The sequence below is a fragment of the Pogoniulus pusillus genome, chromosome 30, assembly GCF_015220805.1.
Source record: "Pogoniulus pusillus isolate bPogPus1 chromosome 30, bPogPus1.pri, whole genome shotgun sequence".
NCBI lineage: Eukaryota > Metazoa > Chordata > Aves > Piciformes > Lybiidae > Pogoniulus > Pogoniulus pusillus.
Window position 1 is genome coordinate 4,370,519 of NC_087293.1, and position 13,388 is coordinate 4,383,906.

General features: G+C 44.1%; 1 protein-coding gene across 17 annotated transcripts in view; it reads right to left on the reverse strand.

The window, feature by feature from the left end:
- FBRSL1 (fibrosin like 1) overlaps positions 1 to 13,388 on the reverse strand; it is a 585,865-nt gene that overhangs the window by 318,223 nt on the left and 254,254 nt on the right. For all 17 annotated transcript variants that reach the window (XM_064168199.1, XM_064168206.1, XM_064168202.1 and 14 more), the window contains exon 3: positions 2,081 to 2,182. In XM_064168199.1, coding sequence (XP_064024269.1) covers positions 2,081 to 2,182 — 102 coding nt within the window. The remainder of the gene's footprint in view (positions 1 to 2,080; positions 2,183 to 13,388) is intronic.

Consider the following 13,388-nt stretch of genomic DNA (forward strand, 5'->3'; position numbering starts at 1 on the left):
AAGTCTGCGGGAATGAACACTCGCGAACGTGTCGTTGTCTTCTCTTCCCTTCCCCATTCCCTCTCCACAAAAAGACCAAGTCTGGCGCCTTATTCCTCTGCACACAAATGGGGAGAACCACCCGACTGCACCCACGGGACTTTCCAAGACTTTCTGAGAGTCACTAAATAGACTACAGAACATTTACTAGTAGGCGAGGAAGCGTTAGACATAATTAAAGCTAAATTGCGCTCGTCAATGATGAACGCAGAGCAGTCTGTGATTCATGAACCTTACTTTTCAAACTGTTTAATTACTAATTCGAAAAATTCTCATTTGCAATGGGTTGCCAGGTCAGCTTCACTAAAGCTCTGAAGTACGCTCCGGCCTGCAGGCACTGCCCAGATGTCCCCATCGACTCGCAAGAAAGAAAGGAGTGACTCTTTCCTACTGAATTTCACTGCCTGCTCAATTCGCTTTGAAGATTTTGCCGCAATTAGGCACTCGGACTCAGTTCCTGCAGGCTCAGCCTGCAACTTTGGGGGCAAAGGGAAAGGAGGAGGGGAAAAAAAAAAACCTGGAAGTGCATCGGCTTAACAAGAAAAGTCTCCAAGCCCACTTAACGCTTTGACCTCAGCTAATCGCTACGTCTGAATACGTTAGTTCTCTCCCGAGGCCCCATGTCATGGCACAGCAACGCTGCCAGCCGCCCCTGCCACGTACCTGTCAAGAGCAGCCAAGGGAAGGGGGAGGAGAGCACTGCATTAATATGTGTGTATATAAAATGACGATCATTATCGACTAATAACACAGCCAGAGACGCCCCGCAGCAAGGGACTTTGTCCAGTGGGACCCCCCCGCTCACGGCAGGGCGTGGGTTCTGGGTCCTGGAAGCGGATCCCAGGCCACGTTGTATTTCTCTTCCTCCCACCGCGTCGGCTGTTTACTGCGCCCCATTCACACTCCAAACATGTAGAGAGAATTTTCCCTCGTCACATTTCCCTGTCAGAGCTGTCAAGCCGAATCCCGCTTTAATCTGCCAAAAGCACTTTTCTGCTGACATTTTTAATAAATACTTTCAGCTTTTAAACACATTTGTGGGAGCCATTTTCCCCCCTTTTTTTTCCTCCCTTCTCCTCCTGTAGAATGGGCTCTGAAAGCCTTAATAGCAAATACATTACACTTATCAAAGGCTTCCCCCCCCCTCTTCCTTTTGCATCCTGAAGCGGAGGTAGTGTTTTCAATTTTAAAGCTAAATTAACTGTCCAATTGAATTTAGCTGGTGTGAGCCGTTTTCTGTGACAGGTTTTAGTTATGAAGCATATTTTACATTAATAGAACTCAACATGAAAACCACTCGCTCTGGGATTTCTGTGGCTTGCCATTGAAATGGCAAATTTAATATTTCAGACATGCTCGTGCCAGCGTTTGATTATTGTTCTTCATTTAAATCTCTCCTAACGGGAAAGGTCCTAATTAGTAAAAAATCATGTTTTAATGAAGGCGAAATGCTAATTGCTAACACAAAAAGCCTTCATATAAAATTATCCCAGCACTGCCATTGATTTCTTGGTGACTCAAAAGCCCATTTGTGTGTTTACACACCAAGGCACCGTTTGCTTTTGTTTTATCATAACATTTCACTCAACGTATCATCAAATTCCCTAAGAGAAAAGACAGCTTCCCCCCCAAACTCTCTCGTATCTTGAAGGCAGGAAGCATAAAATTAAATGAACTGACTCTGCACCCAAACTACGTGATTACGTGCAGCAGCTAAACCCAAAGACACTGTAAAAAGCTTTTTAACACAACTTCTCTGAGAAAACAAAACAAAGCATCGAGCCATTTATCCCCAAGGAATAACAATTCCATTCTGTTTTCCCATCTCTGATCTTCCGCTTATCATATTATTTGCACCATGATTATAGTGTTTGCGAGGCAGCTCAACCACTTATGCCATAACACTCAATCATGACATAAAAAAAAGTTATTACACAGTGACCTCTGGATGCCAACATTTGTTCAGCAAGATTTATGAAAAGCCATGTCAGCAGCGGGAATTGCGGCAATGAAGCGATGCTTTCTCCTCAATGGTACTTACATCACTGAGACGGTCCCTTGAGCTGCTCCGTTGAGAGCTTGTGGCCTCCCTGATGCTGTCTTCCTCACTATTTCTGCCACTTCTGCTTGTAGGGACCTTCATCTAGAAGGAGAAGAAGGAGGGGGAGAAAGGAGATTTTCAAGCACTGCTCTGCCACCTGTTCCCAAGGTTGCCAACAGTGGTTTAGTCAACGTTTCACTCCTAGCCCACAGCATGGCGGAGAGCACGCTTTCAACGCACAGGGCTCCCCTGCAGTTGTGCTGCATCACCGTGTTCATATTGCTCTTCTCTAACACCAGAGAGAAGTGGTGCTTTTAGCACTCCTGGAAGCAGGCAAGGCTGCACAAACATCCTAGGGCCTAACATGAGAGAGAAGCAGACAAATGCCCTTCTCTCTTTAGTACCTGTAAACCTCAACCATGGCACTGGTATTTCAGTACTGCCACTTGCTGCCAGGCCACCACTGACCCAACGGCAAGGTCTCCAGTCCCTAGTCCGGAGATGTGCCTCCATGCCACCTTCAGGACCTCACTGAGAGGTCCATACTGCACAGTGGCCAGGTGCTTACACACCACAAGGGACTTTTGAGATAACACACAAAAGGAGAAGCAGAGCAAATTCACTCTTCCACTCAAGGCTGGTTCTCTAACTACTAACTCATCCTTCTTCCTTCACTCCAAGCCACATTTGCCTGTAAGTGAGAGGCGCCAGTGTTTGAAATTTCTGCTCTCATCTGCAGAGTGTTACAAGGGGGAGGAGAAGGATAGGATAGATGTGTCATTCACAGCTTCATTCCTGGGCTCATTTACTAACAAATTATTCTGCTAATTCCCTTGTGAAATATTGGGTGGAAAGAAGTGTTTAATTTATTAATAGGTTCTATTCATATCAGTTTGGTTCCATTTAAATTACACTATTTAAAATGTCGGCTTGTACAAATTGGTACTTTTAATGGCAATAAAATCCCCTTGTTTCTTTCTGTCCTATTTCAGTGCAGTCTCAGTAGCTAGCAGGCTTTGCTCGTGGTGCTCTGATATAACCCCAGTAGGTTCAAGCAGCCTTAGCAGTGCAGCACAGGAAACTGTGCTCAGTGGGAATGCTGCCGCGACGCAGGCACTGCAAGCTAAGCCTGGGGAGCACAGTGATCAGCACCACACTGCCATGGATGTTGACATCACTGCCAGCTAAGTGCCCCACAGCCCATTAATATTTTAATAGAGCATTCAGGATACTATATAGAGAATGAGCTCCAGTACTCATCCAGTCTGGAGTAAACAGCCCTATAGAAGCCTGTATAGCAGAAGACAAGGAGAGTATCAACCTCATGTTCAAATCAGAAATGCACTCTTGCTGAAGTCCTCACTCTGAATGCCTTTCTGCCACTTCACACCTCATCTGTATGCAATCTTCCTGAAAATAAGTCTGTTAAACTCCAGCACACTGAAGTGCAAATTTACTCATAGCCACCTCACCACACAACTACTCTCAGCATCACTGTCCTGTCTCGTCCATCCTAGACCAGCTTTCCAACTTTTATCAGGACTGATTTTTCGTTTTCACTCCCACATCAAAATGTTCAAACAGCACAGCATTTAGAGGTAATCCCTGATGGAATCTGCTAGAACTGTTTCCAACCAGCATCAGGTATGAAAGGCAGGAGATAACCCACTTGAAATTCCTCATATGGTATCCACATTTCCTATTCTTGTAACAGAAAAGCCAACCACATCCAGCACAGAACTGTAACTGTACTACATCAATACTGTGCCTAATGCCCATCAGAATTTTCATCCCACACATGATTAGGTAAATTTGATTTTTTTTCCTAAGTACATTAAATAATTTTCATTGGCTTATTTTATTCTGGTTTAGGTCTTTATTAAACATAACTCAGCTATCCCATTATCTTGCTGAGCACTGATGCCAAATCAACAGGACAAATGGTAGCAGCCCATTAATTACAGCCTTTCCAAAAACACTGGCACACCAACTTTCTTTCATCATCTGGATCTTTCTACAATGGTTCCCAGTCATCAACCAGCTCTTCTGAAATTCCTGGATGTAAAGTATCCAACCTGCCAATTTCAAAGCTTCCAGACACAGCAGGTGCTTTGTTTCTCCCTGAAATAGGAACCACTTAACTACTACAGGACAGAGTTACAATTTCCCTAAACATGGCAAAGAAATACTCATTGAATTCTGTAGCTTTCTGGTTTCTGATCCATAACCCTAATGCTTCCACCTAGGAGCACATCAAAGCCTGTCAAAATGATTGCACTTTTGACCTAAAAGGCTCCCAGACAGCCACACATTAAAGGAAAAACAAATTACACCATTCCAAATCCTTTCACCTTCCTAAGTGCAAATGTTCACCAGAATGACACAAAAGGACTGAAAAGCCAGGTGTTTAAAGTTAGTGCAGACTCACCCCACTTACTACCAGACTCCAACCTTTTGCTCTTTTGCTTGAGTTACAGTCTGCTCCCCACACCACCTGTTTCTTTGCTCCCAATTTCATTAAAGGCAAACTACACCTACACCCACGGTAACAAATTGAGACAATTTGACCTGACAAGGTCTTGCACGGGCAAGCAAATTAGAAGCATCACTGCTGCCATTAACCTTTCCAAGTAAATATCAATTATTAAACTTGCTGCACTACCTCTGTCCCCAGTTTGCTGCTGTGAATTAAGAGGGTCATCAGCCTTTTTGACAGATCTTGTTCATTTACACCTGCTGCCTGCCAGCAGGGGAGCCCGAACACCCGCAGCCCGAGCGCTGAGCCAAGCTGCCTTAATTCACCAGTAATTACCCTAATGAGCCACATGCAGGACCCAACTAGGAGGACAAGTTGTTCTGCTAAATGGATGCATTGGTTTCACAGGCACTCTCTGCGGACCTGGGTATTAGCAGACTGGTCAAAAGCTTCTTGCCCAAAGTTGCTTTTGCCTTGGCTGCTTGATTTCTAGTGATTTTCTCTGGGTGTTCTGCTTGAGTTGCAGAAATTCCTCCTAGCCACGTTCCTTGATCGAGCCTTACTATAAAAAAACCCAACGAACCTCGTTCCTCTCCCTTTGGTTATTTGCTTCTTTAAAGTTTGTGAAGGCCAGAGGTGAGGTTGGCCTCAGCCCCGCTCCCAGCCCAAGATCGCCATGGCCACCTCAGCCACAGCACAGACCCAGACGAGCACCTCCTCAGATCCACAGGCAGAACACCTCACCTCCTCCTGCACAGGACAGTGCCAGAGACTCACACGGACACGGCAGCAACACCAGCCACCATTTGGGAGCCAAATAACCTATCCAAATGACTCCCCTTGAGAAGAGAAGGGCTGTCAGACAGAAGCTGCCTTTCCACTTGGATAAAGCTGCCCTAGCACTGCTACAGAAAAGCAGTAAAATCACTAACAAGCAGCGTTTAGGAAGCAGCCCTCTCTCTCCAGCCTGCTGACTTGGCCTGTCTGACAGAAAGTGTGCACAGCTCGCTGCTATTTTCTGCTCTGAGGCAGCAAAGGGCCCTCGCCAGCCCCTGCCAGACGGTGTTTTCCAGTCAGCGTAACAGAGCTGAAACAGAAGCTCAGCAAACAGCAGGTAGAAGCACACGAAGGCCAAATTTGAGTATGTTTGATAGCATTGCCTTCAGGTCTGCCTAAAACATTTTAGGAGTCATCTGAAATTCTATGATTCTATGAAATGCAGATAGTCTCCCAAAAAAACCCCAAACCCAAAACCAGTACACAAAGCCTAGCAAGAAAGATTCTTGGAAAGATGCTGCCCAGCCTCATCTGCTGAGATTGTGGAGGTGAGAAGGAATCCTTTCTTAAAAGGTAGGTTGACTACTGTGTCATCTCAGGACAGCTAAGCTAGAACAAAACAAAAAGGTGTAAGCAGACAACTCAAGTTATTTGGTCATTTATTCTCTTCCAAAGGCCAAATCCTGTCCTCATCCAAATCCTACATTCGTATCACTACTTATTCACTGAAACCTTAACTGGTGCTGAAGTCTGACTCCAGCAAAGCCTGCCTCATCACTGAGGTTAACTGTATTCTCCAAAAGCACCATTCAAACCCAAGGCTGCTTAAAAGGCAGACCAACACAGCATCCCACAAGATAAATGCCACAGCTGACACTGCCACACATGGCAGAGCAGAGCTGGTGGTAGGCAGTGCTGGCTGTCTGCAACAGCTACAGGTTGGTTTTCACCCGAAGCTGCCAGTTTGTGTTTGAGAGCATGAAAGACAGCGTTCCAGCTCTGGGGGAGCGGGCCAGCTCTGCAGATTGGGCTGGCTTGGCGGGTAACAGCTGGGGGCAAGGTACAGAAGGTTTGTATGGCCATGATCAATTTGCATGCTGCAGGTGCTCGCAGACAGTCCTAAACCACGTTCAGAGCCAAGAATTATGAACCTTGCGCTGTTGGACATCATGTAGCATGATTAAATATCATAACTCACTCCGGTAATAACTCTAGCTCTCATTAAAGTTCAGTTCGTCTATCCTGGACTGCTGCTGCTGCCTTTTCATCTCTCCCACCCAACTTCCTCCTCCAGATTTCTTCTTATGGGGAATACATGAATGGGCAGAGCAGGTCTTGCTTCCCTAAATGGGCTGGCTCTCAGCCCCCATGTTTTTAATCATCCTAGATCAGCCTGCTCTCCATTTACTTAAGCTCTTCCGACGTCAGAGGCAAGCACACTTTTATTTGGCATACCTATTTTCAAATCACAGGCACGCTGCCCCTGCTCATTATTAATAAATACACTTCGATTTATCACAAGCTCTGTTTGAGTGCCACAGGGAGCCTGGGGCAAAAGGAGACAAATTCTTTTCTTAAGTTGTTCTGAAAGGTGCTGGGCTTCCCGACCCTCACCCCCATTAACCCAGCACAGCTAGTGCGCTCCTACTGGGAGCTCCACGGCTTGCGCAGCGGCAAACTCGGACTGATCTTGTGCCATCTCAATATATTTGTTCATTATCTTGCGCACACACAGAAGCATTTGGAAATGTACTCGGGGCACAGGCCAAATTGAATCATCTGCCTTCATTTTCCACACGATCTGAAGCTACAGCTGCTACAACAGGCTGTGGGATTTTTATTTTCCTTCCCTAACAGTTTCTCCCCCCCACCTCGCTCTTAAAGTCACAGCAGTCCAATTTCAGACGTCTTGCTGTTGCTTGGGTTTGTGTCTGCTTTTTCACAATCCAGGTCTTGCAAACACAAGATTTCCAAGAACCTCCCTCTTTGCTGTTCTGAAGGCAAGAGAAAAAGCTGTGCCCTTGGGGAGAGACATAATTAAAATACTCATCTAAGTGACGCCTGCTCTCGTGGTTCAGATGGGTCTGTTAATCCACCGATCCTCTCACCTCCACCAGGGGACAGGTGCCAGCAGCAATGGCACCCATCTACATTGTGCTAAGACATGGGAGCGGTGAATGGTCCCATGGAGCAAAAGGAAGCCCCTCCAGAGCAGCACAAGCAATGGGCTCCACACAGCACTGAGCCAAGTTGCCTCCTTTCAGGAACACCTTAACTTCTCAAGAAAAAAGTATAATTTCTTGATAGAGCTCTGGAAGATCAGCATTCATTTGTCTTGAGAGAAAGGACAGACCAAAGACAATCTTCAGATTCAGGATTTTCCTGCCTTCATGGCAAATCTGTTTTGGCACAAGCCACTTGGAGATAAGAAGGTACAGTTGAGAGGCACCCAAGTCCCAGAGTTTAGGTCTAAGCTTTCAAATCACCAGAGATGGGGATGAATCCACCTTGATATGCTCATCTATCTAAACTAATGCTGCTGAATGCCACTTTGTCTCATCAGTATGTAATGACTTTATCATCTGCTCTGCCAAAGGATTTTCAACTATTTCTCTAGGGTCGATCTCAGGAAGAAAAATTTTCTGCAGATAACATTTCACACTCACAAAGATGATGATTCCCCATGGCTACAAGAACTAAAAGCAACTGTTTCAGAAACCTATCAAAACTAATTGCATGGCCTGTCCCCTCCCCAACAAAGATGAAAGTGATGCCTAAAGAATATTTTGGGCAGACATTTTTGCTAACACATGTCCACATTTTATGACCAACTTCCAGCTAAGCTCGTGTTTCTGTTGGTAGACTAGCAGCAGCAGCTCTCTGCAGCAGGAGACAGTAAACTCTCTTAATACATACAAATGGACAATTTAATTAAAATATATTGGAGGCTTGGAAAAAGTACTACTGGTGGCCCAAGCAGTCTGTTAAGGGATTGCACTCAAGGCTAGCTCAGTGTATTTTAAGCAGGCAACAAGAAGTGGCAGAGAAACGTACTGCACAGAGCTCTACTCCAATGATTAAAGACCACACTGAAATTATAAATGTCTGTTTTCCAGAAGAGGGAGAAAAAAAAGTCACCCAGTTGCCTCTGGTTTTAATGCTTGAAACAAAACAAACCATTTGGCTTTAAAAATGTACTCCTTTAAACCTGAAAAGACCCATGTATCAAAACAAGGTGGAATCGGCTAAACACATTACTTCTGACTTGTTTCCTTGAAAATCCAGCCTTAATGCATTCTAACAAAATTTATCTATCCCAAGCATACCTCATAATGAGATCAACTGGGAAAAATATCAGGCTTGTTTGTATATTTTATACTTGCTCTAACTTGGCAGTTTGGAGATTATGTATTCCCCAGGTCCCTCCTTAAATCGTTTCACACGCTGCAATTTGATTTTCTTTGCTTGCCCTTTTCCACAATTTTTTTGATACATTTTATTGAGTTCTGGCTCAGAGGGAAACGTTCCCTTTGAATTAAGGGTGCAATCATTTTTTTCCCCTCCTCTAAATAAGGACATATGGCGTAGAAAGTAATGTTATGGTCCGAGGGTTTTATGATTGAAGCAGGACTCTTTTTAGAAAGACGGCAGTAACTTCAGGTTAGATTAGAGCTGGTTTTCTAATTGGGTGGTGCTGCTGTGGATGTTGTGATCAGCTCTTGGCAATAACTCATTTTAAATGTGACATGTCCATTTTTACTTACTGTGATGAAAACACCAGCAGTGTTATGACACAGAAGGAAATCAGCTCTTTTCTTCTGTTTGTTTGTTTGTTTGAAAACAAGAATCCAAGCATCTTAATTCAGAAAGTGATATGGATTTTAGAAGCTTAGATTTTATAGATTTCCCTGGTATGCAGACTTCTTGTTTCTAATCCTGGCTTATTCATTTCCTCTGTTTAAAATTATTTAACCTGCACTGCAGCTGAGCATTCTGGAAGGTGTGGGTTAATTTTTACCTCCTTCTGGGATGCAGAGAGGTTGAATAAATGTCAGCAAAGGATTTCTGTGCTTAGCAGCTGTCAGAGTCAGCTAAAAAAACCAAAATACTCAAGTTTACCAAAAAATCAAAATACTCAAGTTAGTTTCTCAGGTACTTGAGCAATGTTAACTACTCATTAATAATCCACCTTTGCATTTTAATGCTTGCAAGTATCACAGTATCACCAAGGTTGGAAGAGACCTCACAGACACGAGGGTCATCTTCCAGTCTTTAAAATCAAGTAAAAAGTGAGCACATTTGCTCTAGCTCTCTGGGATTCGCTTTTCCTGGTCTGGGCTCACATCTTGCTCTACACTGCTGCCTGTAGTGCTAGTAATGCAAAGAGCTTCCCATGCTGGGATCACAGAGGCTCATGGCAGCCTGAAGCTTTCTGCAGTGGCCATGCAGGCTCCGCTGAATATCAGCTGACTTGTTTTGCCTTTCTAAACATCTAACCAGAGAGCAAAGCCATGTTTGATCTCACTGGTTTTGAGATGTGCAGCCAAAAGAGTGGGCCAGTGCCCTTGGAGACTGGAGAAGCCTTTTTGATTAGTGCTTGGCGCAGAGAGGCCATAAGCAGCCTCAGGGTTGGCATTTCTGCAGCTCAACTAATGCACTGGAACCGCCGCAAAGATTTTTCACAGCTTCTCTGCTGGCAGGTGGCCTCGGCTGCGGCGCGGAGCCGGCACCGCTTCCCCGCGCTGGCCTGCACTCTCCGGAGCGGGAGGCTCGCTGGATGCAAGAGCTAATGCTTATTTTGGAGAAGAGCTGGTGCTTAAGCAGGCAAAACTGCTCCATTTTACAGCTGCCATCAGGCCTGCACAGCAAACTGCACTCTGCATGCCCCCAGCCGTACTTGGCAGATGGTAGCAGACAGCTGGGAAAATCTGGGTTTGACATACGTCAGTGATAAACTGTGTCAGTGTAGACCTGCTTGGGTTACAGCTCGCTAGTGTGTGTGCAGGAGCGAGACTTTGCCTGGTGAAGGGTAAACAGCCATTCCTAACCAATTTAGCTAAAATCTGCCTTCTACAACAGGGGACACAGGCAGCACCTACAAGCCCTGGGGGCTGTCTTGAAAGGCAGCAAAAGCTATAAAGGGGTGACATGCAATTCTGCGATTCGGGGGCTACAGCACAAACCCAGCACAACACATAACAAAACAGTGCCTACTACAAATGATGACTTATCAGGTCCTGTTGCAAAGGCAGACTATAAGCAACTGCCAGAGAAAGAAGTCAGGACTCTGCTCGCTCCTTCAATGAAGAAAATGCTGAGAAATCACATAAAATTACTGGGGCACTTTAGTCTGTGCTGATAAATAAATGAAGGCACCTGCAAGCACACCACACGAGAAAGAGACACACACAACCTAGTGACTAAAGAGAAGCAGCCTGCAAAGCTAGATGATGACAATGAAGCCATAGCTGGACAAAGGACAGACAATCACCACCAACTAAAAGGCAGCACCTAATAATTACTGCATCAGCTACAACACTCAGCCAGAACAGGATGCCCTAACTGCACTTTAATTTAGTGACAGGTTTAAAGGAATAGCATCCAATAAATACTCCTTGAGAGAGCTGAAAGCCTCTGAGCAAGTTACTAAATAAGATTTGTAGCATCAAGTTTCACATTAAGGTGATTTGGATCTGTGATTTTGGGATATAAAATGCCAGCTAATCTGCATCAAATGAGAAGTTGGTTTTGCACAGTTTGGTGATGGGAAAGAAATGGATACACTAAGATCAGCTCAGGACTCTTATGACAGATGCATCAAGTGTTACCAACACCAGTGCAGCTGACCGTATCGAAAGGATTACTGTAAGGGAAGTAACTCTGAGAAGGATGGAGATATGATTGACTAAGCATCCATTTAGCAAGGAGAGAGCTGTGTTCAGCTGGAGCCAACAGACTAAATTAGGCTGAGTTTACACAGTGCTTTTAAACACCATGTAGGAGGCAATCGGAATTGACAGCTTTAACATTGCTGCCATCTATGCATACAGATACCCTCTATTAAAGGCTAATATCAACAGCTGTGATGTTCAAAGCAAAAGTAGATTTAATAGACATATTAAATTGTCCAAAGCTGCAGGAGACATTTCAAAATATATTAGGAAATTCAACCAAGAAAAATACATCTGTATGCTGTGGTGTTTCTCTTCTCCTGCTATTACCCACCAAAAGCAAGGGCTTTGAATCAAAGAGAAAAGGTGATGGGAACCTTCAAAAGTGATTTTAGCAAAAGACTCCAAAAAACAAGGCAAGCATGTTACTATTTATGTCAGACAGGCAAAACACAGTCAATACAGTTCTACTTTGTCCTTGGGAAGAGAACAGATTCATTTCTTAGTCTTCTGATAATGAAAGGGAAGTATTAGATGATATTTGCTTAGAGCAAAATCCAGACCTGTGGCACAGTCCTAGAATGGGAAGCACAGGTGAGGTGTTTCAGTAGATCTTGGATAGTTGACAAAAAAGGACAAGTATGGAGAAACATTCCAAAGGAGCAACCAGGAGTGGCTGGGCAGCTACAGACACATCGCTGAGCTTCAACAGAAGAAGGAAAAAAAAAAAAAACAGTACTGGATTCAGTTAAATGAATTAAACTATTTCCATCAACAAGATTTTCTGGAAAATAAGCTTCTTGAATAAGCCTTGTTTCATTTCTTCAATAAGTTTGGTTGAAAAGGGAACTGGTTAAATGTGCTACACTTAGGACTCCTGATGCACTCAAACTGCAAGGCATTCTGATAAAAATTAGAGCTATAAAAACATTAATGAAGCATATTTTAAGTGGGGAACATATTGTGTAAGTTCTCAAAATCAGTGTTGATAAATAATCATTAATGTTTGCTACAGAAGGTAGAAGGATGTAAACAGGGCTTGGGGTTATTCAACGGTACCATCAATAGCTGACAAAAATATTATCAACAGCACTGCAGATGAAATTTATAGATGGCGACAATACCAGTTAATAAGCAATCAAGGATGAGGAGAGGAAGGCAAGTTTAGGCAGCAGCTCAGATGCCTTGGAAAACAAACTTCAGTAGTAAAAGTATCCCAAAGCAGAGCTGCACCATGATCACAAAAAACAAAGGCAGCTGCCTGCAGCTACTATAAAAGAGAATACAGTGCCCAATAGAGCAGCTTGGGAAGAGCTGGGAGGGTCACACTGGACAAGCATCTCCATATGATCTTCCAGCACAATGCCATAAGCTAATTCAAGCCCTGAGCAAGGGAATTCCCTTGGATATTGACAGGAATTATGTTGGAAGGCTTGCTTGTTCTACATCCTCTCTAGAAACGTCCTTCTGAACGTTTGCCTTCTGAAGGCAAAGCTCTTCTGAACAGACATCTCATGACAGCTACACTCCAATCCATGGTACAAACTGGGACAGTTGTCCTCCTTGCAGAGACCACAGAGATCAATCAAACTGCCATTAGAACAAGCACAAATTACCAGCAGCTATCTAGGTGTGATGTACTGCAACTCTCTTCTTTCTTTGAGATGAGAACAGAAGTCAGCATCCTGATGCTGACCCTCTGGGTGAAGGAAAATTTTGTAATGGCAGCCTGCAAACCCTAGGGGCTCTTGTCTGTAGTTCAGGGCAGGGACAAAAGCCTCCACAATTCACTCCAACCCACCAAGTGTCCCATGTGAAAACCCCATGCTTAGTACAGTCGGGTTTCAAATTCATTGTTAGGACTCTGAGGCACCACAGCCACGCAATTAAAACACCACCAGATGTGTGTCATATAATACATGTTAAAAAAAGAAAAGACATACTGTGTGCAGATACAACAACAATTTGCTGTTCAAATTAACTCAGGAATCAGTACCATCCCTATAAACCCACCACAGAAAACATAAGCTACTGTAGGCATGCATACACTGCACGCAAGTTTTTCCAGATAAAGCCACACATGCAATTAATAAACTGAAGTGAAAGAAGGAAAAAAGGAAACAAAGTAAATAAATAACTACAAAGGCTGCCCAGGGAATGATGA